Here is a 26817-nt window from a genome sequence, read left to right as displayed (position 1 = left end):
TGGCCTGGGAAAGCAGTCAAGGATGGCCCAAAGCCTTGGGACCCTGCACCCGTGTGGGAGACTCGGAAGAGCTCATGGCTCCTGGCTTTGGGTCTGCTCAGCTCGCCCATTTTAGTCACTTGGGGAGTGAACCATCGGATGGAAGATCTTCCTCTCTGTTTCTCCCCCTCTATATATATCTGACATTTCAATACAGATAAATAAATCTTTAAAAAACTTTTGGTCAAAGAAATCTACATTGATGTATGAATGTTTTGAAAAATAGTTCTTGTTCATGAAAAGGAGGAAGACTATAAGCCTGTATAAGCCTGACTCCATGAAATAGTTGTGATCCTATTTATAAAACTAGTCCTAACTGGGGCAGGACATTGGCATGGTGGGTTATACTGCTGCTCCGGATCCCCGCATCCCACATCTGGCCATTCTACTTCTGATCCAGATCCCTGGTCACTGGGAAGTGGCAGATGATGGCTCAGGGACTTGAACCTGCTACCCACGTGGGAAGCCCCAGTGGGGTTCATGGTCCCTACCTTCAGCCTAGCCCAATCTTTCTTCCTGAATTTTCTATATAGCTTCCTGGAAATTATCTAGGTCTTAAAATGACTCATATTTATTCTGTTATTTTTGGTTTATTATTACATAAATGGGATTACTTTGTAAAGGTCATAAAAACAAAATTCAAAGTATGAGCATATTTTGGTACAAAACCAATTTTAAAATGTATCTAGTTTTTGCATAATATGTATTTTTCATTATGAAAAATTTTCACCCAACTTATTTTGTGAATCAAAATAAACCCATACAGACTCTACCTATTAGATTATTGAGGTAAATAATATTGCTTTAAATTACATCTCTTACCATATGTCAACAAGTTGAGGATTTTCTTTTTGACAGTGAGGACAGAAATATGTCATTCTACTATTCTCTCCTAAGCGACAGACAATTATTTTGCAATGGCACTGACCACAATTGGGACGCTTATAAACCTTAAAGTGTTTTGAGATTGGCAATCCCCTTTTGAGACACTGGAAAAAAAAAAAGGACAAATTAACAACGTTATCTTCGAAGCAATCTTGCTAAAGAGACAAAAATATGTTCTTGAAAGTCATCTCTAAAAATTACCTGTTAAGAATTTACATGTGTTTATACATGTCTTTAAAATTTTGTCTTTCATCAGAGAAAAAGATATTGACCACATTCAGTAATGCGTGTTAAATCAGATATAAATGAAATAATTAAGTCATTATTTTATCTTATTACTATTCAAAATTGTTCTTTGCATAACTTTGCCCCTTTATCTAAATGAAATATAAAAGTTCATATTTTAAATATCTTTTATGCTTTCAAAGTTCTTCTTTTAATTAAACATAATTATATGTCTAAAACAAAAAGATTAGCTTTAGCTCTGAGCTCTTCATTCAGTTACAGCAGCCAAAAATCTTGCTTTTGTGACATAAAATTCACAAAATTCAAAGGAGATTTTCTCCTTTGATGACTTGACAAAGGACATTTTGTTTTCTTTTTTAACCTTACATATTCACTAGAAACGAAAGTAAAAATTCTAATACATCATAGCACAGAGCATGCTCCATTTAATCTAAGTTCTGCTTTCTGTCATACATTTACTTATTCTACCCGATCTGCAGTTCCTACAAAGGAAATATTCTGGGTTGACATCAGCAGTGAGCATTCCAAGGCCAAGAGCGTGGCTGACTATGTGTGTAGTGAACATTACATAAACAACTGACATTAATTTAAGGAAGTTTTAACATACCCAATTTAATTGGAGTAAAAAAAGAGGCAGTTTTCCATACTCATCTTTTCAGTAAGAATAAATGAGCATATATAATTTAAAAGCAGCCATATTTACTCGAGGCAGACAAATATACAAAGCAAAAGGTTTATTAATGCTTTAGGTCAATTAATGAAGAACACTATGGCATCTACTTTTTGAACATAGTTTTAAAAAATCCATGAAAATGGAATTCAGAAAATGAACAATAGAGGCAAAATAGGTATCAATCATAATTTGTTTAAAAAAAAAAGTGTGCCTAAATCTCTGTTGTGAACTACATTAAATCTCCTTATCTTAAGTAAATAATTTTTAGAAGTCCTAAAAAAGTTTTACTGAACCTTTTATATGCATACATACATACATATATATATATATAATAATAAAGATTTTTTTCTATTCAAAAGGCAGAATTACATAGAGAGAAAGAAAGAGAGAGAGAGAGAGATCTGCCATCCATTGGTTCACTCCCCAAATGCCTGCAATAGCCAGAAATGAACCAATTGCAATCCAGTAGCTGGGAGCCTCTCCCAGGTCTCCCAGTTTGAACAAGGGCACAAGGACTGAGCCAAGTATACTTCTACTGCTGTTCCAAGTATTAAGTAGGAAGCTGGATGGGAAGTGGAGCAGCTAGGACTAGAACTGGCATCTGTATGAGAAGCTGGTGCGACAAGGCAGAGGATTTATCTGTTACGCCTTCGCACTGGCCCTGCATACATAAAACTTAAATTTTTACATATTAGCATATCAAGAACTTGTTTCATTCCCCCCAAAACGTCTCTGTGTTAGAGAATTATTAGTATTCCATCTTGCAGATAAAGAAACACAAATGACATTAAATCATCTAAATCACATAGATGGCCCAATGCGAAGGCTGAATGGGGCTAATGTTTATTTGCCCTCAAGTATTAGGTCTACCTAATACTAGGTAGAATACTACTCTAGAATTTTATATTTTATGTGTTCAAAATTTGAAAAATAGTATAAGTGAAATACTAACACAACTTTCCCAATGTAACATAAAGAAGTATGGAAATTATTTAACATTCTTTCAGTTGAACAAGTCTGGATTGACCTACGATGTAGAATTACAGGTTGTAAATTACGTTCATAACTGTCATACTGCCTTATTGTACCTTCATAGTCTTACCACTAGATGGCTATATACAACCTTCATATTTTTGGTGAAATGAACATGGAAACCAGTGTTCAACCATACTTGAAAAAAAAAAGTAATCTATAAGAGCAAAGCTGTGATTTTGAGATTTGACTATTGTTTCTAGCTTGTGACTATATCTTGAGAAACGGTGTTTTTTTTTTTTCTGCTTACTATTTGTTGAATTCCTACTTAAGCATGGATTGCAAGGCCAACTAAAATAAAATCATGCCATTGCAATTTTCTTTTTAACAAAAGAAAAATCAGTGAGGAGAAGGGAGCATGGCAGAATGGCTCAATGGCTAAATCCTCTCCTTGCGTGTGCCATGAACCCGTATGGGCACAGGTCCGTGTCCTGGCTGCTCTACTTCCTATCCACCTCTCGGTCCAGCCTTTGTGGCCATTTGGGGAGTGAAACAGCAGATGTAAATCTTTGTCTCTCCTTCTCTCTGCAGATCTGCATTTCCAATAGAAATAAAAAAAAAAAGAGCATGTTTGAGAGTTGAAGGAGGGTAGGTAAATCATTATGTTCCAAAATCTATACTGTGACATATGCATAAAATTTGTTCACCATATATACATATCAATAACTAAATAAAAGAGAAAAAATTGTGCTCTTACCCTGTAAAAGAGAATACTGAAATCATGTGTCATTTTCACAAGGTGATGGATCTGTTTATCTGTTAACTGACAAACCTTGAAAGGGAAAACAACTTAGAATTTCTTAGTTTGTTCATTGTAAAAAAAACTTACTTCTTGACATTTCTGTTAAGGACTATAAAAAAATTTTTAAATATATGCATATTTTCTAGAATTCTGTTTTTATATATCTACTTGGGGGTAAGAGTTTACATTTGATAGTGTTATTGATAATAAATACCATTGTTACTTTTAAATTTTAGCTCTAAAGTGACACATTTATTGATTATTACATGTCAGACATCTTTAAAGTTCCAACATTATCTAACAGGCATCTTGAAAAGACTAAGTAAATAAGTAAATAGAAAGAAGGGAAGAAAATATAGGCACAGGAATAGATGACCATCAGGACCAATATCAAGCTATAACATGATACATTCATTTATATGTACTAATGACATAGTATATATCCATAGCTTGCTGGGGGTATGTGTTAACCTGAGGAGACAAATAATGGTTAACGGGTACGGGGGCAGAGGAATCGAAATAGGAGAAATTATTTCTAATGTTCTATGGAACAGTTAGATAGCTATCTACAGTTGACAACAGTTAGTTGAATATTCTAAAATAGCTAGTAGAAGGTATCTGAATATTTGCAACACAAAGAAATGATAAATGTTTTAGGTGATAGATATGCCAATTATGCCAATCTCATCATTACATATTTTATGCAAGTACTGAAATTTCACATTGTACCTAACAAATATGTAAAATCATGTTTGTATTAAAATAATAGCTTGATTAAGAAAACCAAAGTACTTGTGAAAAGATGGAAGAACTCATACAAAAAAAGAGCTTACTGAGGAATGTTTTTGCACAAAGCCTAAGCTAAATCTCAGTGTAACCCTTGCAAAATTGTCATTTGGCCTATGCGCTCTCATTGTTAAGACCAAACGAAATCCTTACTAGTGACTTATCCCAATGGGATACGCATGAATGTGTGTACACGCACACACAAACATGCACACATACAATAAAAGGCAGCTTATAAAGGAGTATCAAAACCAAAATCATCTATCAGTGCTTCTAAAAGTATATGTTCTTGAATTGTTTAAAGTTTGAAATTTCTGTAGTTCCAAGACGTTTATTTCTCACCACATCTTACACATCGTAATAACATACCCTGCACCATTGAACCATACTTCTTCAATAACTGTCCATGTGCTACTGGGATGCTAACAAGCTAAACTTCAGTTCTTACACCTCAGACATTCTGGGTAATATTTTTTCTTTTATTAGGTAAAACTTTGGTTGGATAGATAGTTAAAAGCTAATTCTAAGTTTATCCAGGGTAACTCCAATACCCAGGGCATTTTTACTTCCCTAGAGTGTTATACAGAGAGCTAACTGATTTTAAAATTCTCATTTGTGTTAACAATATGTTTCAGTATTGCCATATTAAACTAGCACATTTTAAGTGACATAAAATAGATTGAATCTAGAAACATTAGTAACTACTTTCTTTTAAAATCTGATCTCTATACATTTGAATTTAAACTTTTGCAGAATCTTGGCAGTGAATGTTTATACAAACAGAAATGACAGGGGTTGTGCTATGGTTCAGCAAGTTAGGCTGTGGGAGGGTGTGCTGCTTGGCTTCCAATGCATCTCCCTGCTAACGCACTGGGGAAAGTAGCAGATGATGTCCCAAGTGCTTAGGGCCTTGCTACCCAGTACAGTCGTCGATTCTTAACTTCAGCCAAGCCTGGCTCTGCCAATGTAGCCATCGTAAGAGTTAAACTGCAGAGGGAAGATCTTGTTTATTACATCTCTAACTCTTTCTCTGCCAGTCTGCCTTTCAAATAAACTAACCTTTAAAAAAGTAACTTAAGCAATAAACACGATATAATTAAGGGAGTTAAAACTTATTATAGTTAACACCAACAAATCATAACATGGGGATATATGAAGCATTCTCTCTGGGTTTGCATTCCAGCCTCTCTGAGCCTTAGAACCTTGCCCTAGGGAATATCACTTTCTTTCTAAAAATGTAACTTTACTTTTCATCATTCAGTGCTGGGGCTTTTTTTGTTCTGTTTTGTTTTCTGTAAAAAGTAAATATGATTCTGCAGATGAATGAAAAGAAAAAACCAACAGTAAACTCTTTCTTGTGCAAGTGTTCCTCTAGTACTTTAACAGTGTTCACACCAGCCTTAGCTATTTTAACAAAGATCATCAATTGTGTTTCCATGCCCTCACTGATCATTTATTCCTAGTTTCTGCTGACTTCCACTCCCATCATTCCACAGAAACAGTAACAAGATCATTTAAAAACAGAGAAACAATTTTAAAAAATATGTATACATTACCTTAACAGCTGGGTGGAGACCACTGTCAAAAAGAGCTTCATTTTTGATGATATTTCCCACCCCAGGCAACACTTTCTGATCCATTAACACATCACATAGCATTCGACCTTTCTGCTTCTTAACTTCATTTTCTGCTCTTGAGAAACTAAATTTAGGTGAACAAACATCTAATTCTTCCATCATCCTTATTCTCTGTTGGCATTCCATCGAGTTTCTTCAGAAAGGGATATAAAACACACTGATTGTAAGTCAGGTTACAGTTTTGCAAAGTGTCATTTAAGAAGAGTTTAGCAGCACATAAACAAACTCTTTATGGTAACCAAAATTTAAGAAATACATGGACAAACATCTTAATGAAGATCTTCATGAATTCTACTAATTGATGTCTCTTTTAATATAAGCTCTTATTAATTATAAACCATTTATTTATTCAGCAATCTTTGTTATATCCCAAAACAAAATGCAGGTTCTGACTCTGCAGTTCATAGTTGAATATTTGCCCCCCCCTTTTTTTCCTCTCTCTCTTTCTGTTTGTCTGTCTCTCTCTTTTAATACCTGAGTTCTACTGATGAATCAAAGAAACAAATCAAATCTTTGGTGAGCCTCACTTCCAAAACAGGACAATCTCCATTCTTGGTTTTATGCTCAAGTGGATTTATCCGGATGAAGCCTTTCATTCCAAAATGAATCCTGAAACAAAAGCAAATCAATTTTTGAGATAGTATATCACTTCCAATTTTTTTTACCTTTATTTTATATTTCTTGGATTATAAGTGAACAAATGTTAAGGTAGCACGTTTAAACAGAAAAATAGTAACTAGTATTACATATTGTCTTATGGTTTTACAGCTTCATAAGTCTGAAAGATACAACAATCAGCTTTACAATCACAAATAACTTCCTAGAGAATTAAGCAGCCCCCTACAATATGTCCAAGAAAATGTATGCTGTTCTCTTGTTGCCTGAAGTTATCTTTTATTCACAAAATAGTCTAGCATCTCTTGGCATCTTTTTCAGTTTCAAAAGAAGATGAGATGAGATGACGCTAAATTTAAATTGGCTATAGTTTGTGCTGTTACAAATTCCTCAAAGCCACTGACATTCAAATTCCTTATTCTAGCCACAATGAATTGGAAATGTTTATCTACTGCAAAATAGTATCTGCAGTTGAAGACATTCTTCTTCCCTACTGATTTGAGGAAGAATGAAATGAAGCATTTTTTTTTTTTTTTGCAAAATCTTATGTTATCAAAAAAGTAAGAGAGAGTTAGAAGAGAGAAATCAAAATAGTATAATCTTCAATTCTTTTCAATTTCTTCTACCTTTCTATATTGAAAATGGATTTATAAATATTTACTGTTATGTTTAGGGCCACAATACCGTGGTGAAAAATCCATAACCTTTCAGATTTTGTAGAATTGATTAGCATGTGCAACTCAGAAAAAATGACTTGGTTATCTCTGATGATGAAGATCAAATATGACTCCCAAGATGCAATACTGTGTTCTGCCTTTCAAATCTTTCCCCTTATGGCTTTGTTGAGTTAATAAATATAGATCTTTTGGCAGCAAATGTTACTGCTCTGTGCTACTAATTCCAAAACACCATGTTCCAGTATAGTACAAGGTTAACCAGTCTAACTTTAAAAATGTGGGTTTTAAACTCTATGTGCCCTACTATCAATCATAAATGCATTTTACATGGCCCATAGTTCTTGACAGCAAAAATGTATGCCTGTAAGTACTCCATAATTTAGCTTATAATGGTCCAACCCAGTGAAAAGGTGTACAACTGTCATGCCCAGAAGCCATCATATCTAAAATCTTTTCTGCTGCATGGATCATAAATTAGATGCTAAATCATTTTCTATAATGAAGCCACATCCACATCAAAAATCTCAAAGGCTGAAACCAAATTCAAATGCAAGAAGAGCTCCAATCATAACCCTAAATAAAATATATACACCTTTGTCTTAAAATCTGTTCGTTTTAGAGGGAAATGTGCACTAAAATAACTGTTTTTGTTTATATTATTAAATAGCTAAATTTCACAATAAGATACAATAAACCATTAATTTTCGTGTTTATTACACACTTTTATCTTAAAACTACACTGATCTCATGAAACTATTTGAGCCTCTAACCTATTAGATTTTGCCCTGCTTCTAGTCCTCCCAGAAGCTTACCATCGCTTCAGGATTATAATATACACAATATTCTTATAATAATTATTGTACTTGCTTGAGTTGGGTTCTGTTAACTGCATCTAAAGTAATAAATAAAAATTATGCTGATACTAAAAACTAAGTTGCTGCTAAGAAGATTTGTTTAGTTAAAAACAGCTTCTAAAAACAAACTAATAAGTAAGTACTGATTCTGTTTTAAACATCTGCGACACTGATTTAGGCTAATCACCATGAGAATCATTCAGACATCCAGAAGCAGCATAAACCACAGTAATATCACAGGTTCACGTTAATGACAACTTCACGCTGCATGTAAAGCAACTGCTTGCTACGACTACCAAACGGTAATAAATGTCCTAAGAATAATGTGTATAAAACAGTTAGATATAATAATTACAATAACAGTTAGATTATAATAATTATAATCTATGCTAGAAATTCAAAGAAAGATCTTTGATAAAAGAAAGTACTGCTTCTACTTAGGAAATGTAAGACCGAACATAAATACAGTTCCCAACCTAAGAAGAAAAAGAGAGCATGGTTTAAAAAAAATCACACTCATATTTTCTTAAGCCCATCTGGGACAAAATGTTGGAAGGCAACCAAGTGAGCTAAATTCCTAAGAGTGGTAAGCTCCTCTGAGGAAAGTCATAAAAGAAAGTTGTCATCCATGGCAGGGTACAAGAGGAAGAGATGGCTACCATAAAACTGAGTAAGAAGAAGGAAAGTGTCAATATTTTCCACAAACTTTTAATACTGAGGATGGGCTTGGGTGATCCTTTAGAGCCTCTCGAGGCCTGAGACTAAAAGAACTGCCTTCAATGACAGGACACCAGAGTTCTTTCAATCCTGATGAATTCTTTCCTATGAAACAAAAGCCTTGGGAAACTCTTAAGCTATTTTAGCCAAGATGAAATAATTAAAGAAAAAGAGCTGTCTGTCTTGAAGGAGGAACAGGAAACTGCTCGCACACAATGGTCTTACACTGAGTACCATGCGTAAGCGGCAGCCACCAGGGAGGGGCAGGAAATCCTTCAAACAGCAGGCACAGGACAAGACACTGCACTGCTGTTGAGGAGGAGATAAAGGCCAAAGCTATCTTTCTTTAGTGGAAGGGCAGGAAATCGGCCTTGGCATGGAACCTAAGAGAAATCTACCACAACTGGGAGACAGGTAGGGAACTCTGGCTCAGGAACACCCACAGAGATGAGGGAGAGTTTGGTTGTCATGCAGAGGACAGAGCCTGCAACCCTGGGGCCCACGTGCACAAAGGCAGCTCACGATTAAAGCTGATTCAGAAGGAGTGAGGACCTCTCTCTCTCCCATCATGAACCTCTCACTGAGTGTTAGTCAATGACAGTAGGCTCCCAACACAAAGGGGCAGGAGTATGGAGAGACACACAGGGTCTGCTGGAAGCTGACAGGGGAGAAAGATCACAGAAAAACAGTCTCAGCCATACCAACTACAGATCAAACAGCAATAGCACCTGGAGTTTTGAAGTTGCTGGTGCACTAAAAGCACTTTCAACACACCAAAGCTCACATCAGGCTCAGCTACTTGCTGGACTCACTCAACCTTCCCCCCCACACACCAGGCTAGCAACCTGAAAGCAGCATTACAGCAATTTTGGGACCTAATTGATTTAGCTCAAGTTCTTCTGTACATGACACCTGGAATTTAAGCTTTCTTAACGTAACGACCCCTGTGCCACTATTCACTGCCCTTCTCTACTTTGGCAATGTTCCCTGATTTGAAGTACATTTTGTCTGTTACTAGTATGGCAACTCCAGCTTTCTTTTAATTTGTGTTCCAAAAGTTTGCCTGCTTTCATCCTTCTCTTGAACTTGTCTTTATATTTTGGTATTTCTTACATTTCTTACAGATAACTTATGGTTGGGTCAAATTTATTTATAAATAAACATACAAGCATGTGTATACCTATATATTTAATGGGACTGCTTTCTTGACTCATCTTTCAACAAGTTCATTATCACTTCTATTTTGCCTGTTGGTTTTGAGTCCTGTACCTTTAACTGAATTCAGTTTTCTAGATTTCAATTTGTGCCTGTTATTGCATTCCTTTGTGCTGGACATACCTTGTTTAACTTTTTTGGGAGGTTTGCTGGTACTGAATTCTTGCAGCTCTTCTGGTTTATTTGATAGTGCATTCATGTTTTGTAGCTTTTTTTGTATGCTTAAAATTCTGAAATGAGGCTTTTTTTTAAGCTATGGAAAGATGTTTCTATTATTTTCCGTCAGTTTCTGATGAGAACACCAATATTAATTTTAAATCTACATCTTTCATTTAATATTTGTTGTTCTGTGGTTGCTTCCAGAATTTTCTCTTCAGCTTTGTTTTTTGGCAAATTAAGTATGCATGAGGGCTATCTTTTTATGTTTCTATATTGATTAGTGTTGACATGCAACTCAGGAACATGGTTTAATTGTTGTTGTTGTTATTGTTATTTTTTTTTTCACAAGACTGAAAGTTCGTGAGTAGGCTCCATGGAATTCCCACATAGGAGACACAGATACCTTCTCATCTCCTAGACTAGCCCCAGCACTCTCTCCCGGGCTAGCCCCAGCAGCACTCTCTCCCGGACTAGCCCCAGCTGTTTCAGGCATGTGGGGAGTGAATCAGTAGATGGAATATCTCTTACTTTGTTTCTGTCTCTCTGCTTTCAAATAAAATGAAAGTAAATTAAATAAAAATTTAAAAGCAAATATTACATTTGGTGATAGCACTATAAGTGTATTATTATGCATTCACTTTTTAATAATTATTCAGTTTGCTCATATGTGTTACACTTCAAACAGCAAATTAAAAGTTAATTATTTTATTTAAAAATCCGTATAGTATTCAGAAATAGTGTAAGTACTGAACACACATTAACATAACTGTGCTACTAAAATAAATGTATATAAAATAAGTTTAAATTTCTGTGCATACCTGAGCTCCTGGATACATCATGCACTAACAGTAATAATCACTATGTAATTTATATTTTCCTAGAATGTGGATACATAGCAGATTCTCTCATAGAGGACCATATCTAAATTCTGCTTTTATAAACAAATGCATTCCAAAAGATTCACAGTATTCCCCGTGAGGTGCACATATAACTAAGGCCTATGAGCAATTTTGATTGTAAAAACTGAGTATTAAGGGAAAAGCATTAGCAACCTTTAAATGTTTTCTGTTATCTGCTCTCTAAAATGCAGACAAGTCTTGTGAGTAAAAAACAGCAGAAGTGGAGGTAGAAACGAACACTTCGTTTCTATCTCGGGCTCACAGCCCCGAAGCCTCACACAACAATCACACATCCTTGACAGAACCATCCATTTTCCTAACAAGACCACATCTTTTGGTTGTTCTTGTTATAGTGTGAAAGAGGATAGTTGACTTTAGGCTTTTGAACCCAGTTCCAAGAGATCTGACACTGACCTTGAATTGTTGCAACCAATAATTGCTAAGGAGGTGGAAAATTAAAACGTAAAAAAAAAAAAAAAAAAGACAACTGCTGTTTAACCTACCCATATTACCAACAGAGGTATTCTCTAGGGATGGAACCTGCTTGCTTAGTTTAGAGTGTGTCCTTGTGTAGAAAATCCAGAACATTTTCTGACAGCCCTGCAGTGAGGAATGATTTTTCCTTTATCAGTCTGGTGAAGAACTCTTGATAAAAACCTCTTTCATGTTCTATAGAAATAAATTTGCACCTAATATCTGACAATCAATAACATATCAATGCTTTCAGCCATCATGCATGGATTCCACTGTGAACCTGCCTGTTCAGAGCTAAGAGTTTTCAATCACATCAATGTACTGCAGCAGTAATGTAACCTGCAATATATCACTGCTCCATGAACCAGTAAGCATATGCTGATGCTATCAACTGCAGACTAGGAAAAAGTATGAAGTAGCAACGCTGACCAAGGACAGAAGCTGCTGACAAGGAAGACAGAACACCTTAAAGGAAAAGCAATTACTTAAAACCCCAAGTACTCCAAGTAGTTGGCTGATGAGAAGCAAGAAATGAAAGCATTCAGTTGTATCATTTTGTGATTATCGTTCACCTTTGGTTAGAAGCATGGGTCCAGTAACAGGTCTCTCCTTAAAGATGATCCCTACAACAGTTTAAAGAAACACTAAAATGGATACAAGGAAACAGTACTCAGTTTTCTCAGGTTGCCACAGTTTACATCAGATTCCGGGGAAAAACAAACAAAAAAGACTAACATTTTGTAGATTCATAGGCATTTTGCATGTTCCTACAAAAATTAAACAGGCAATTTGCCTTGCAATTATACTGTCACACTTTTTGATCCATAAATCAAAAGTGGTGGTCAATTGCTCCCCCTGCCCGCCCGTGCCAGCACATAAACCATGCATTTCTCTAAGAACTGTGAAGCAATGGAGGAGCTGTAATCTCTTTCCAAAGTTTCTAAATTCTGTAAGCTTTTCCAAATTCTGCTCAAGGCTTCACAGAAAGAAGACAGAAAAAAAAGCAGAAATCCAGTGAAACATTGAAACTAAAGTAGGACCTGTCACAAATATAAAGTGACTGATGTCACTGAATGCAATAAACATTTGGGGAGAACAAGAAAGGAGAGCAGTGGGGAAGGGAGTTTGGGGAAGAGCAAAGCAGAGATGTGTTGCTCTAATACATCTTGGGAAGCCCTGCTAGATTATCCATTTGTTTAAGGGAAATAAATTGACTAGCCTCCAAGTAATGATGACATCACAATTTATTCTTCTGCTTCTTATTGCTTCCCATGATAGAATCTCAACCTCTTGTATTAGAGTTCTCTTAAAAATAGAGCACTTTCTATGAGTAAATGTGACACCTAACAAACTGCAAGGAAATCTTTCTACATAACTTGAAACATAGAAATACAAGATGTATGGTACAAATTTATCTTACCGTAAAGCTTTTGGTCCAAAGTACATAAAGAGCTCCTTCCCCAAAGTTTCCACGCCACTGTAAACATATCCATTAAATAGTCTGCAGAAATTCTGGATGGAATAATTATTATGATTCAGTGAAGAAGCCTAGTAGAAAATACATATGCACATGTAAACACACAAAAAAATTCTCAGCAAAATTACAATTTAAATCCTAAATATATTTATATTATTTCATGACCAGGTGCATTCCAATGAGAAGAAGAATCCCCAACAAGTCAAATAATTTATTCAGTAGTTTACATACATTTGTCCTTCTTCTTAAGATTGGAAATTAAAGGATTAGGTTGCTCCCTAGTCTGTTCGTCTGCTCCCTGCCCAGACCTTTTCTCTACTCGATTCTCACTTTACCATGTTTTATAATGACTTCTGGCAAATGGAATGGTAATTCTAAATGAACGTTGCTGTCACAACATATAACAGTAACTGAATCTCAATTGTCTTATGTGAGGTCTACTCACATCACCAGCTTAACAGCTTTGACAATAAGTTACACCTTTTAAACAAAAACTCTAAAACCTTCAGCTATAATAGCTCATGTTGTTCACTGTGACTTCAACACAGATATCCTCTAACAACAAAAACAATGACACCATTTAAAAATGGGACATTTCTGGGTTATTTCATTAGATTAACTCATTTTAGGCAAGTTTATTGATGTTCTAGTATGTGTCACTATTTGTTCGAGATATTATAGGACTAACAATAAATAAAACATCTGAAACACACTGCCCTTATGGAGTTTGTATTATGATGGAACAAATTGTAGGTAATAAACATAAGAAAGTAGCACATTAGAAAACGTTTAAAGAAATCTAGATGAGTAAGACAATCTAGTGCTCAAGAAGGGCACAAGCAGGTGGGCAAGTTTTAAATGAGAAAGGGAGTCAATTATGATCCAGACAACGATCTAGGTAACACTGTAAAAATATAAAAATACTGAAGGCCAGATTCCCTATAACGCACAGAAAAGAGTTAGAGGGGGAGATGGATGAGCTATGCAATAAGCACGGTCTACATGGGCCACAGAATCCAACCTAACAAGAGACCTTTCTCTGATAGTAATAAGGAAGATACACATTTCCATTTTTAATGTGCTGTCTGGTTGTTGAATGGAATTTGGCTGATAGGGTAGAAGCCAAGAAGATACTTAGAAGACCACCTCAAAAATCAAACAAGTGATGAAGATCTGGAAAATACCAATAGCAGTGGAGAAAAGGAAGTGTGGTGAGATTTGCTGACTTATTTTGAAGGTGCATGAAACAGGTTCTGCTGACAGACTAAATATGGGATGTGAAAGAAAAGTTCAGGACAAATTTTGGCTTGAATACCTGGAATGAAATGCTATCATGCTACCTACCAAGACAAGAAGGACTTGAATAGAAGGTGCTGGGGAAAATAAAACAAAACAAAAAACAGGGAGTTGGGCTTTAGAGATGTCTAGTAGGCATACAAGCAAAAGTGTCGAATAAGCAGATCGATACAGGATGCACTTCCAGCCTGAAGAAATGAATTTTTCAATGATCTGCAGACAAAATCTTGCTTTAAAAAACGCACACATTGGATAAAATAACAAATAGTATGGTATTTCAGGCATTGAAAACATAATCCTTACATCATACAGTAATGATATTTAGAAACAACCCCATTTGGAGAAGTCAAGGTTCCATGAGTTCATGAGGGTGGGGTTCTCATTATAACATTAGTGGGTTGACAACGACAGAGACCCCAGCTAGCATAACTCGTCTGGCTACACAATGCTTTCCACCACGTTATAAAACTGCAAGCCAGGCCTCAGCAGATGCCAGCGCTACAATTTTGAATATGTCAGTCTCTAAAACTATGATCTAAATATGCCTTATTCTTTTATAAATTACTGATTCATATGGCTTTCTAATAACAATAAAATCAGATTAAGAAAGCAAAGGATTATGTATAAATAAGCAGAAGAGGCCCAAGAACAAAAGTCTAAGGTACTCCCATGATAGAATGTTGAATTAAAAAGTAGAATGAGCAGGGCCCGGCGCGGTGGCACAGTGGTTAAGGTCCTCACCTTGCATGCCCGGGATCCCATATGGGCGCCAGTTCTACCCGGCAGCCCTGCTTCCCTTCCAGCTCCCTGCCTGTGGCCTGGGAAAGCAGTCGAGGACGGCCCAAAGCTTTGGGACCCTGCACCCGTGTGGGAGACCCGGATGAGGCTCCTGGCTTCGAATCGGAATAGCATTGGCCGTTGCGCTCACTTGGGGAGTGAATCATCGGATGGAAGATCTTCCTCTCTGTCTCTCCTCTCTGTATATCCGCCTTTCCAATAAAAAAATAATAAAAATAAATCTTAAAAAAAAAAGTAGAATGAGCAAAAGAATGTTGTGATGTTAGGGAGGAGTGCGGAAAGAACCAGCAGAAAAGGTCAAGAACACAGGCCAGCTAGGTTGGAGCAAAACCAGGCAAATGTGGATTCCTAAGGATAAGTGAAATACATGCATCGTTGGAGAAGGTACTTTCGGGGATGCTAACAAATCAAGCAAAATGAAGCCTGAGACTTTGCCACTGGATGAGGAGCGTAGCAGCAGCTTTGTGCACTGGCAGTATCATAGCCAATGAGGTTTATTCGAGGCATGATTTTTGCCAATTGGAGCACAGCAGCAATTACTGTGAGAGTTAGGAGGCAGTGGTGGTGAGAGAGAATATCCTTGCTAGGGTAGGCTGAAGAGATAATGGAAAGAAGGATTAAATGGGTAAAAAAGGATTAAAGACACATTGTTGTGTGAGGTACAAAAATGCAGTGCTATCTGAGGGGAGATAGTCAAGACTGATTTCATATTTTTCAAGATGGCATGGTTATATGTTGAAGGGAAAGATTCACTAGATGAAGACATCTATCATATAGGAGACAAAAAGACTTAGAGTAGCATCTTTAACGGACAAGAAGGTGTCTCAACAGGCACCTATGGTCTATTGTTCTTGATGGAAACACGGATTTCTGTCCTATAGGATCAACAAACAAAGTGGATTACATGCGTGTAAATGCTGGTAGACAGGCAGATATGTGCAATTTCTGCAACTTAACCCACTACCTCAATAAACCAGGAAGGCAAAGTTATCAACTGAGAAAAAAGGAGGTTCTATGGCCCTGGACCTCTAAATGTGTATGTAGCATATAATAATACTACTTTATTTTGCCACACTTCTGACATCCCAATTTCCATTTCAACAGTCACTAGCAGAGGCCAATGGGCCCACATAAATGGTGCCATTGTTCTAAACTAGTAATGGGGTTCTACTTAGATACTTATAAAATATTCATTGAGATCTCACTAGAAAGAACACAAGGTATTCTTAATTGCATCTCCTAAAAGGTTATTAATTTTATTGGGAAAAAATTGTATTTTTTAATACTTATCTACCTACCCTTGTGCTTACTCCTGTCACAAAACTCTGTGATTTTTAAATTTAGTCTACAGGTTTTGTAAACACAGCTACTATCTGGTAAAATTTCTATTCCATAAGGACACCCACCCAATTACCCAATGAACAAAACTAAAATTAGCAGTATTATACCATTAGGTTTGTCTGTAACCAGCAAGCCAAACATTTACAGGAACATATCATATCATTTTTGTACCAATTAATCCTAAATCATTGTATGATATTAATTTCTAAATACATCAAATGAAACAAACAGAAAGATAAGAGTTCTTAATAAAAACCTCAACATGTTCCTAAAAACTAAATGTGCCAAGGACTCCTCATAATATCTATGGGAAAGGGACTCAAATACAACTTATAGAATCCCAGATTTTTCATTGGGAATTTCTAACTATGCCCTAAATAGTGCATAAGGTCCTGTTCTAGGAACTTGATTCCAAAAAGTCTATGAAGAACACAGCAGAAATATCTCCTACAACTAATGTGGGGAGCTAGGGAGGAAGTTATTGTTTGTTGGTTGTTTTTTTTTTAAACAAGCAAACTTTATTTCCAGGATTAATTCTCAAGGCACCACAAGGCAAAACTGCTGTCAACTATTAGAAATTTTAGAAAAACCTAGCCATGAGAAGTTTGAACTTTTAGGAAAAGAAAATCCCAGTGAATGGCCCTTTAAAACATTATGGTTACTGGGCCCACATTAACAAGACAAAGGAGAGTAAGTACCCTCACAAATGAATTTTGTGGTCCACAGAAGGAGTCTATAAATAAAGACCAGAATACTTAAAGCGCATGAGGCCATGACATATCTTCACACAGCAGTCAATGAAAACTGAAGCATGATATCCTGGCTGACAGAGACTCAAAGAGAACCTAAAACCAAACCCAAGGGTGTAGTACATATCTTCTGCTTTCTACTGGTGATTTACCCTATTCCCCGCAATTAAAAGCAGCATATAATACAGCCTAAAAAAACTCGAAAGTTATAAAAGTAAAAACTCTACACATGCTGGAAAAAGGTATCTATGGCAAACATGATGCTAGATATCGACACAAACCAATGGGGAAGTGAATACAAGCAGAATGTTAACTTATGGAAAAATACCAAATGACTTCAATGCAGCAGAAACTTTTCCAGCTATAGAGGGCTCTGTGACCCTGACTTAATAATAAGTTTTAACACCTGATAAGGTATTGGTGGATTGAAATAGTATAGCCTCTTCCTTGCTCTCATATGTATTTTGCAATTCTGTCTGGTACAGCGGTTTTCTTACCTGGGCAACAGAATAAATAATCTGGAGGCTTTCTACTCACCAAACTTAGCACAGTATTTTCTAAACCACTGTTTTAGTATTTCCTCCACTGAATGACTATTCGTATGTGACTTGTACTTCTCCCCTGTTTGTAAGGTCTCTGGAGACAGTAACTCATGTTTAGCAAATATCCCAGAGGGTTTTACACAATACCTGAGGTTCAGTAAACATTTGCAGGATTAAACAGATCTTCTTCCCTTCCCTCCTGAGTATGGCTTTGAAGTATAGGCTTGCTGTCTCCCCACCTACTATTCCCGTTTTGATTTACCTTTCCCAGGATTTCTTGGCAAAAACATCTACTCTACCATCTGTTTCAATTCGTTTGAAAATTTAACACCCTTGTCCTTTATTTCCTAATTATATGCAACGAAGTGAGATTGAAATATATAAGACCAAATTCTCAAGGATACCAAAAGTTATGCATAAGTAAAATTCACCAGAGTTTCTCATAAAGTAGAAAGAACTTTGTGGAAAGGTGTAAAAAAGTAAGATAGAGGTGGGAGAAGAAGGAGGCAGAGAACAAGAAGGGAATCATGACAGGTTGTAAGCAGTCCTGCAATGTCAAGCTCTATTTGACAGTTTACTCTAACATTTTAATGGGAGATTGAAAAACATCTGTTCCCACATTCCATTCTGATTTCTTAGGAAATAATACATAAAGGTACTTTTAGTTACTTGTTCTTCATGCAGAATGTTCTATCCAACTCCACTGGTTTTCATTACAACACAGTTTGTAATCTAATTAGTTCTGGACAATACACTTGGGACCAATAAAATATTCACCTTATGGTGGGTAATGACAAACGATTGAATATATTTTCACCATATTTTTAAAACTCCATCATAAAAAGATATGTTAATGCACCAGAAGAGGTTTGTTCCACTTCTCCTGAGAGCTATCAAATACAAGCTGAACAAAGCTTTTTCAAATAATGTGAGATTTACAAGACATTCACTTGTCCTACTAGAGAATCTAGGATTGTCACCTCTTTCTACAAGCCTCTGCTATCCAAATTCAAAAATTAATTTCCTCAAGCCTGTTATCTTTACCGTAACTACACACAATTTCCCATTAGATACTTGACATTCTCTTGTTGACCCTGATAATCCTGTTTCTGTATTATTTGAACATTTCATCCAAGCATTTTTTCCTCCCAAAATAGAGATGAAAATCGCTTTTGCCACAATTTTAAGTGTGACTGAGAAGGGTTCACCTTTCCACTTTCAAGTGGCTTAATAATATGAAATCTTCAAAACAACATATATTTTCAGAGACAGCACATGATTTACCTTGTTGATGACCATTTATCCTGCTTATCCATGGGTGAACAAGGAAGATGAACTTTTCAGAGGAGAATAAGACTTTTCCATAATAAACATGTCAACCCTGGTACACTATATATCTTCCTCACAGAGCATAAAACACCTTATTGACTTTCATATTCTCCTCTTCCTTTCCCTGAGATGTGTTTCCCACATACAATGCTATTCTTAATCAGAGGTCACTTGTCTACCAATCTAAACAGAGCCTAATTTTAAAATGTTCTCAAATCCCCCAAAATAAATCAAAACAGAATTATGTGTTAAAATACACTCTACAACTGTGTAAGAACAGAAATCCAGAGACTAAGTGTTTTGTATCTTATTTGCAGGCATCGAATGATCATAAATCCTTCATAAAGGAATTGGGTGCTCCTTAGATAAATGGGTCTGATGAGAAAGCCATGACCAGGAAATAAAGAATGATTACCAGAATGTTGATTCTGCCAGGCAGTAAGCTAAGAGTTATATATGCCCTTTAATTTAATCCTAACCAGATAAAATAGCATGTGAATGTAAGTATCTCCAGATGAGAAAGAACAAAGGGGTGGAAATTCTAAACCTTGATAATCCTTGCTCTTTTCTTGATAGCATATGGAATACTTTAGTGGTAGATAAAAAACTACAATGGCCATGGAAAATCACCTCTCATAGTTTCCTCTGCTGTTAAAATGTCATCTGCTCTGCTTTGCCTTGTTTCTTGATTTCACATAATGTCAGATACTGCTGCTCATGATCCTGAATCATTAAGAAATCATTATCTGTATGCATTTAAGGAACTAAGGAATATTTCATGCATTTTCTATAAAATATTTAGAAAACCCTTTTGGACACTTAAGGGAATGGCCTTCATTTAGCAGGAAAATGAATCTCTGTGGATTAGCTCATTCCTTCAAATAATGGCAATAAAATGAGCAGTGATTTTTTTTTTCCACTTTGAAAGAGAAGGTAGGTAGAAAATGGTTTCTACATAGGTTCATTATTTTTATGAAATAAGCATTTCCATGTAACACGCACAACAAAACAGATATTTACTCATAATGCAAGAGTCCAAACGCAATTTATTTGGTACTTTTCAAGACTCTGCTCTTCTATTTCCATTCAACATTTATTAAATGCCTACACTGTTCACTGACACTGTGCAGTATGGAAAGACAAATAAGAGTTGCTAGCACATTAACTACATATATCAAATCTTAAAGACTGATGGGAACAATCAGAAAGGCGTGTTCCAAATGAAATGACTGCTTATAAATAAACTGTTTCATATCCTGTTTTCTGAAAGGAGATTGAAAACACATGCAGATTACATACTGATTTCACTAAAATATTGTATCCACCCAACAATTAAAATCGGAGGACTGGCTCTTCAAAGCTCATTAACCAGACATGTTCATTCACATTCTGATGTTGTTTCTTACCATAAGATTCCACAAGCTCCAGTGGAGTTTTATGCAAATGTGCTCACACACTTGCATAGTCTCATGCTGACAAGACAATGCATCAAATTTCAGAAAAATAATAGAGTGGATACATGACTAACAGATGCTGAGATCTTTTAGGTGTAGGCTTTCTTCCTCAGGATGAGGACCAGTTGTCACAGGGACACATATGCTAAAGCATGTGCCCTATGAACTCTAAACTGGAACAAAGAGGAACGCTATTTGACAAACAGTAACTAGTTCATGAAGACAATAGGCACTGATGTAAAGCTTTCTGGCTATTTTTGGTATAACAGTTATCTAAACTTTATTTTATTTTTAATGCTCAATTAATAGTTCCTTTTCTCTGCATAATTTCCTTCATGTTTACTGTACTGTAAACAATATGGTATGCTCTTACTGAATTCTTTGGAAATGCTGCCTCATAAAAACCAAACATTTCAAATTCAGCAGTAGATTCATTTCAATAGTTTTAAATCAGAGACAAAAACCTAGGATGATGTCCTCATGTGCTAAGTAATCATCTTGATCTGGCCAGAGGTTGGTAATAGCCTGTCATATTTTTAATGAATTTCACTATACTCAAAAAATCCCTCTAGAATGTGAAATATTTTTCATATTCATAAAAGTTACAATTATTATTTTCAGCTCCAAATTGTAGAATATGAATCTATGGCAAAATATTTAGAACTTTACCAAGATCCACCAAGAAAACATTAATTCCACATTTGTCTTTAAATTCATACTCCACAGAGCAGGATTTTTGACCTGAATCACAAAGGCTTGTTCCGATTTTTAATATCTTCTCCATTCAATGTATCAGGCATAAGAGCTTTAAGTGCAGATTGTTTTAAAAAATAATTGTAGCACACAACTTTTTGATGTTGTTTCCAGTTGATGTTAACTGCCCAAACATTAACAAAGCTTTTTTACTATATTATCAGACTGTTTCTCTTTATGCAATCTGAACATGGAAATACAAGTTTGGTCTTAGGATGCTGAAAGCAAAACGATGAAATCCTAGCTCACGTAAGATTCAGCTCCCTGCTAATGCACCTGAAAAGGCAGCTGAAAATGGCCATAGTGCTTGGTTCCTTGTCACCTATGTGGGAAGACCATCTGGGCTCCTGGCTGCTGCCTCCTGCCTGGCTATTTCAGCCACTGGAGGATGCATCAGTAGACACAAGATCTCTTCCTGTTCCTTCCTTCTCAATCTATTCTATTTTTCAAATAACCAAGTCTTCACACACACACACACACACACACATACATACACACAATCAAAATTAAGAAAAACCAAGCATGGGAGTCAAGCTTCCCAAACCCCTGGGAATCATGTGACCTGCTGCAATTGATTTAAATTAATTGTGAGCCTCACATTCTTCACGTGTTGAATCGCATTAATGCTTCATTATTGAGTTATTCTTTCTCACAAATGAATCAAATGTAAAGGTAACTTAGGTCTTGTCACCAAAAATGATCATGACACACTGCAATAGGGGGAGGGGAGATGCTCATAGTATTGTATCTAAACCCAAATACAATGAAAGTTATTTAAAACAATAGATAAGGGCCTGACATGGTAGCCTAGTAGCTAAAGACCTCACCTTGCCTGCACCAGGATCCCATATGAGTGCCAGTTCATGTCCCATTTGCTCCATTTCCCTTCCAGATCCCTGCTTGTGACCTGGGAAAGCAGCAGAAGATGGTCCAAAGCCTTGGGACCCTACACCCACGTAGGAGACCTGGAAGAAGTTCCTGGCTTCGGATCTGCTCAGCTCTGGCTGTTGCAGCCATTTGGGGAGTAAATCAGCAAATGAAAGACTTTTCTGTATCTTCTTCTCTCTGTATATCTGACTTTCCAATAAAGCAAATAGATAAATCTTTTTTTAATAAAAAAACATTAAGTAGGATTTTTATAACAAGATCCTTGCCTTTTTCATCTTTGTATATCTAAGTGAAGCAGGACAGAAATAGCATTCACAAAACTAATTCTCTCATCTGGATATGTTTGTTTCTGTCTCACCATAGAGTACTTCATCCAGCTGCAATCAGGAACAAGAAGAGTTCACACTCCACCCCCCAATGGAAAAATACCCTGCAGAGCCTCATTAACTACTTCTTCATGGTGGTCCAGGTGCACCAATATCTAATCCTTGTGGGGAGATGATTGTGAGCAACAATACTACTTATAGAAGCAACCATACCATGTATAACACCAAGCTGGGTGCAAGGTACCCTGTGAAAAAAAAAGGACAAATCCGAGACAGAAAGGATGTGATCAATATACCCAAGTGGATAAAAATTCTAGATAAGCCACGGTGGAACTGGAGCTGAATGCTGAACTTCTCCAAAGTTGGCCTCTTTTCAATTTCAGTTCACTAGTGAGTGGAATAAGTCTGTAGCACTAAGAGCTAGCATGAAACTTAGCACAATATACATTACTGCTGAAAGATACAAATTGTGATATCATAGCATACTCATACCATATATGTTGCTAAGGCCTAAAACCTGTGCTTCTGAAGTAGTGATACTCTGTCCTTTCTTCCCCACCAGCAGTGGAATCAGAATCTCAAATGGCTGCAGTAACTTCCTAGCTAAGCCTACCACGACTCCTAATCAAGGTAGAGGGATTTCCCTGAAACATACAGATATCCCATGCATCCAAAACTCCAGCCCCCTGCATACACACAAAGTCCCCAGTTTGATCTATAGGCTTAGCATTGCCTGCCTCCTCCCCACCAAAGCTGTCTTTAGAACACATTGCTTCTATCTCACTCTCCTTTATCTACTTGCTCTGGTTTTCTTTCAGTCTGCACGTGTGCAGAATCAGAACACAGTACGGTTGCCATCCTTCTGGCCCGTGGTGTCCTGCGACCCAACTTGAGACCAGGTGCTGTCCGTCTCCTGCCTACTTCCTTTCTACTTCCGCTCAGATGCTCATTCTTCTAAGTTCTCAGAAGACCATACACCTCTCCTTCACAGAATTTATACATTTTCCTCTATTTCATCTATAATTTAAGGCCTAGCCACTTATTTTCTCAACTTTTGTCTCCACAAGGACAAGCATTTGTTTACTTTCCAGATGCCTACTGCAATCAAATTTTGTTGAATAATTTTTAAAATCCTTAGTATTCCTATGAAACTGAGCAGTTATAATAAATGTTCTAATAAAAATGCAGAATAATTACTGGCATATCAAGTCATAAAATTAGAGGGACAACTGGAAGGAAATGCAAAAGTTATCACAAAATGATAACAAAAAGAAATACAATAAAAATTAATAAAATTGAAAAAAAAGGAAATGCAAAAGTTGTGTTCAAGTTATACATGCACTTTACCAGACTTAGACAATCACTTCTTCCAAAGTGTGAGCATATGTTAATTTTTCACAAGGCAACTTTTTTCCTATCAGGATCAAAGATTATGAGAAAGCATTCAAGAGAAATTGAAATACATACAATATTGCATATGTCTGTGACATACAACCAACCATGCATCTATCTAAAGCACTTTTAATCAGAATATTTTTAGTCCCAGTTCTAAGTTCTTACTGAATGAATATCTTGCTTTCTCAAATGAAAGCTCAGGTGGGAAGAAGCTGCACTACAAACAACATTACAAAGCAAGATTTTCTTAAGGAACCAGCTGCTCTGGCCTTCAGTCATCGGCATGTCAAGGGAAAATCGGTTCCAAATGTTTTATATACAACTTTAGAATTACATATGTTGTCATATACTTACTAATTGCAGAATATTAGGAAAGCAGAAGCTAGAATGTAATGCAACAAGTTCATCATCTTGAGAAATGTGAACACTCTATAATTAAAGCTTAGAGAGCGAGCTGATAGATGACATTAACAGAGAAGAATACATTTGTAGTCACAAGGAAAGCCACTTTCGCTGTGCTTTGAAAAAGCTAAGGAAGGTGACACAGAAATAAAACACCTTCCGTGGATTGTCCCCGGGACCTTGCTGGGCCAGTACCCACCAAGTGTTGGTAGTTGGCTCTAATGCAGCCCAACAGTGACCGACTTCGTCCCCTGGACAAAGTGAAAGTAAACGTTGAAAAACGCCAGGCCTCAGGGAACTAGGCCCAGAGCAAAAAGGCAGTTTGGACCCTGCAACCCTTGGGGTCTTTCCTCCGATTCCGCGGAGGGCTGGCTCCACTAGCAGCTCACCTGGGAGGAGACCGCAGCAGCGGTGGCAGCGGAGGCGGCGTGTGGCTGCGCCGAAAAATGTAAGCTTGGCAAAGCAGTTCCCCGCACCTCGGTAACCTCTTGGCCCCGGGGCACCTGAGCCTGAATTTTCTCTCCATTCAGAGTACAACCTGGTCCTTCCACCATCGCCCTAGCTGCACTGAAACCCACTTGCAGCAGGACCTGGAGCGGAAACTTCCGGAGAAGTGACTCTTTGCGCGGGCCCTGAAGGAAGAGTTCAAACTTCGCGCGCGCCCTGCCCGGCCCCGGGTTGGCTAAGCCCTCCCATCCGCCCGACGCCCCACCCCTCGGCGCCTGCGTCCTCACTGCGACTCCTAGGATGATTGACTACGCAAAGGCTGCGTAAATGGAGCCACTTCTACTAGAGGGAGGGGAAAAAACAGGACTTGAGAAGCTCCAAATGTGTTGTCTTGCCTTGGATTTCTCTCTGATCTTTGAGCTATTCACGCACACTCTGTGACCTGACCTCGATTTGCTCTAAAATCCAAGATTGTCATAATGTGGGTATCTTCTAGTTGGACACGAATGAGAGGAGAAAGCAGACTTTTAGAGCATATTTTTTCCTCCTGCAAATTGATCATTCCTCAAAATAAATGGCGCTGTATGATAAATATATATATTAGTGTTCATATTCAGGTCACAACCTCGGAGTGGCTGATTTTCTGAACAATTTATATATTAGCAAAGAAACCTCTTTGCTTGAGTGAAGTTGAATGAGCCCTGCCCAAACTAACACACCCATTTTGTTATGGAATGCAGAGATGAGTGTTATTTAAATTTGCTTTCCTAAAGTAGGGCTCTGTGTAAATTTGAAGGTAATGTTTTTCAAATTAATCCATAAACCTAAGCCACCATGAGTACATACATACAGATAAAAATATGAACCTAGTGACTTCACTCAATATTGCAGACCATTAAGAATCTACACCTTAATCAGTATATTTATTTATAATATTTATTTGCATTGGAAAGAGAGATCAAATGATTTACAGAGAGGAGGACAAAGAGAAATATCTTATATCCGCTGGTTCACTTCCCAGATGGCCACAACAGCTAGAGATAAGCTGAGCTTAAGCCAGAAGTCAGGAGCTTCCTCCCAGTCCTCCAGACAGGTGCAGGGCCCCAAGGCTTTGAACCACCCTCTACTACCTTCCCAGGCCTCAAGCAGGATCTGATGAGAAGTGAACCAACTGGGACAGTAACCAGCACCCCACGTGGGATGCTGGCACTTGTTAGGCAAGGAATTAGCCATTGTGTCATCGCGCTAGGCCTTATGTTTTTAATAGTGAAAGCTGAAACAATATCAACCCAAAAGTAATTTCATAAGCATATCACATATTACAGTTAGTCCAGAAATGCATTACAGCTTTGAATACACTAATGGCCACTTTGAAAATTTGAAACTTATTCCATTTTTCTCTTTGTAGAGATCAGCAATCAGAGTTGGCTGATAAGTTACAGCATTGTTTGTGTTTTAGTTCCTTATTCAGTTTTTGTTTACTCTTCAAGATCATGTTAATCATTGAGAAAGACTCCTGTTGTAACCACATTCAGTAATAATCTCTCCCCTTCAGTGGAGCAAAGTCCTACACACTTTTGTTGTTTTGACCTTTGCATTACTTTTTGCTACCTAACAAATTAGCTCATTTGTTTTCTAAATGTTCTCTTGAAGCAGGATTTGGCACTATTTGCATGGTGTGTCCCACTGTACCACAGCAAGTCTGACTCAAGATATTGGCTAGATCCTGCGGTTGTCAAAAAGCTTAACTGAGAAGATCTGCCTCGGAGATGAGTCACTTGCATGACTGATGCTAGAGGCCCAGGCTTTCATGTGACGGGTTAAACTGCATGGCAACTTGGTTGCTCTCCAGACAAGGCAACTGAGTTTCCCTAGAATGTGGGCTCTAAGAGGAAAAGTTAAAACTGCCATGTGTTTTACTATCCAGTCACCCTGTATGACTCAGTCCATTTTATGGTTCTGTAACAGAA

At 37.1% G+C, this 26817-nt stretch overlaps 1 protein-coding gene and 1 pseudogene across 2 annotated transcripts in view; one reads left to right on the top strand and one right to left on the bottom strand.

Moving 5' to 3' along the window:
- NEIL3 (nei like DNA glycosylase 3) overlaps positions 1 to 24954 on the bottom strand; it is a 44540-nt gene extending 19586 nt beyond the window's left edge. For both annotated transcript variants that reach the window (XM_040966214.1, XM_040966215.1), the window contains exons 1-6: positions 24790 to 24954; positions 13071 to 13198; positions 6515 to 6649; positions 5960 to 6173; positions 3573 to 3647; positions 862 to 1028 (exon numbers count right to left, since the gene is read on the bottom strand). In XM_040966214.1, coding sequence (XP_040822148.1) covers positions 862 to 1028; positions 3573 to 3647; positions 5960 to 6173; positions 6515 to 6649; positions 13071 to 13198; positions 24790 to 24954 — 884 coding nt within the window. The remainder of the gene's footprint in view (positions 1 to 861; positions 1029 to 3572; positions 3648 to 5959; positions 6174 to 6514; positions 6650 to 13070; positions 13199 to 24789) is intronic.
- Positions 15680 to 15762, top strand: LOC121146942 (annotated as a pseudogene).
- Positions 24955 to 26817: the final 1863 nt, after the last annotated feature.

The sequence above is a fragment of the Ochotona curzoniae genome, unplaced genomic scaffold (assembly GCF_017591425.1).
Source record: "Ochotona curzoniae isolate NIBS_2020 unplaced genomic scaffold, NIBS_Ocur_1.0 scaffold_4505, whole genome shotgun sequence".
Classification (NCBI taxonomy): domain Eukaryota; kingdom Metazoa; phylum Chordata; class Mammalia; order Lagomorpha; family Ochotonidae; genus Ochotona; species Ochotona curzoniae.
This window is presented reverse-complemented; position numbering and strand designations above follow the sequence as displayed.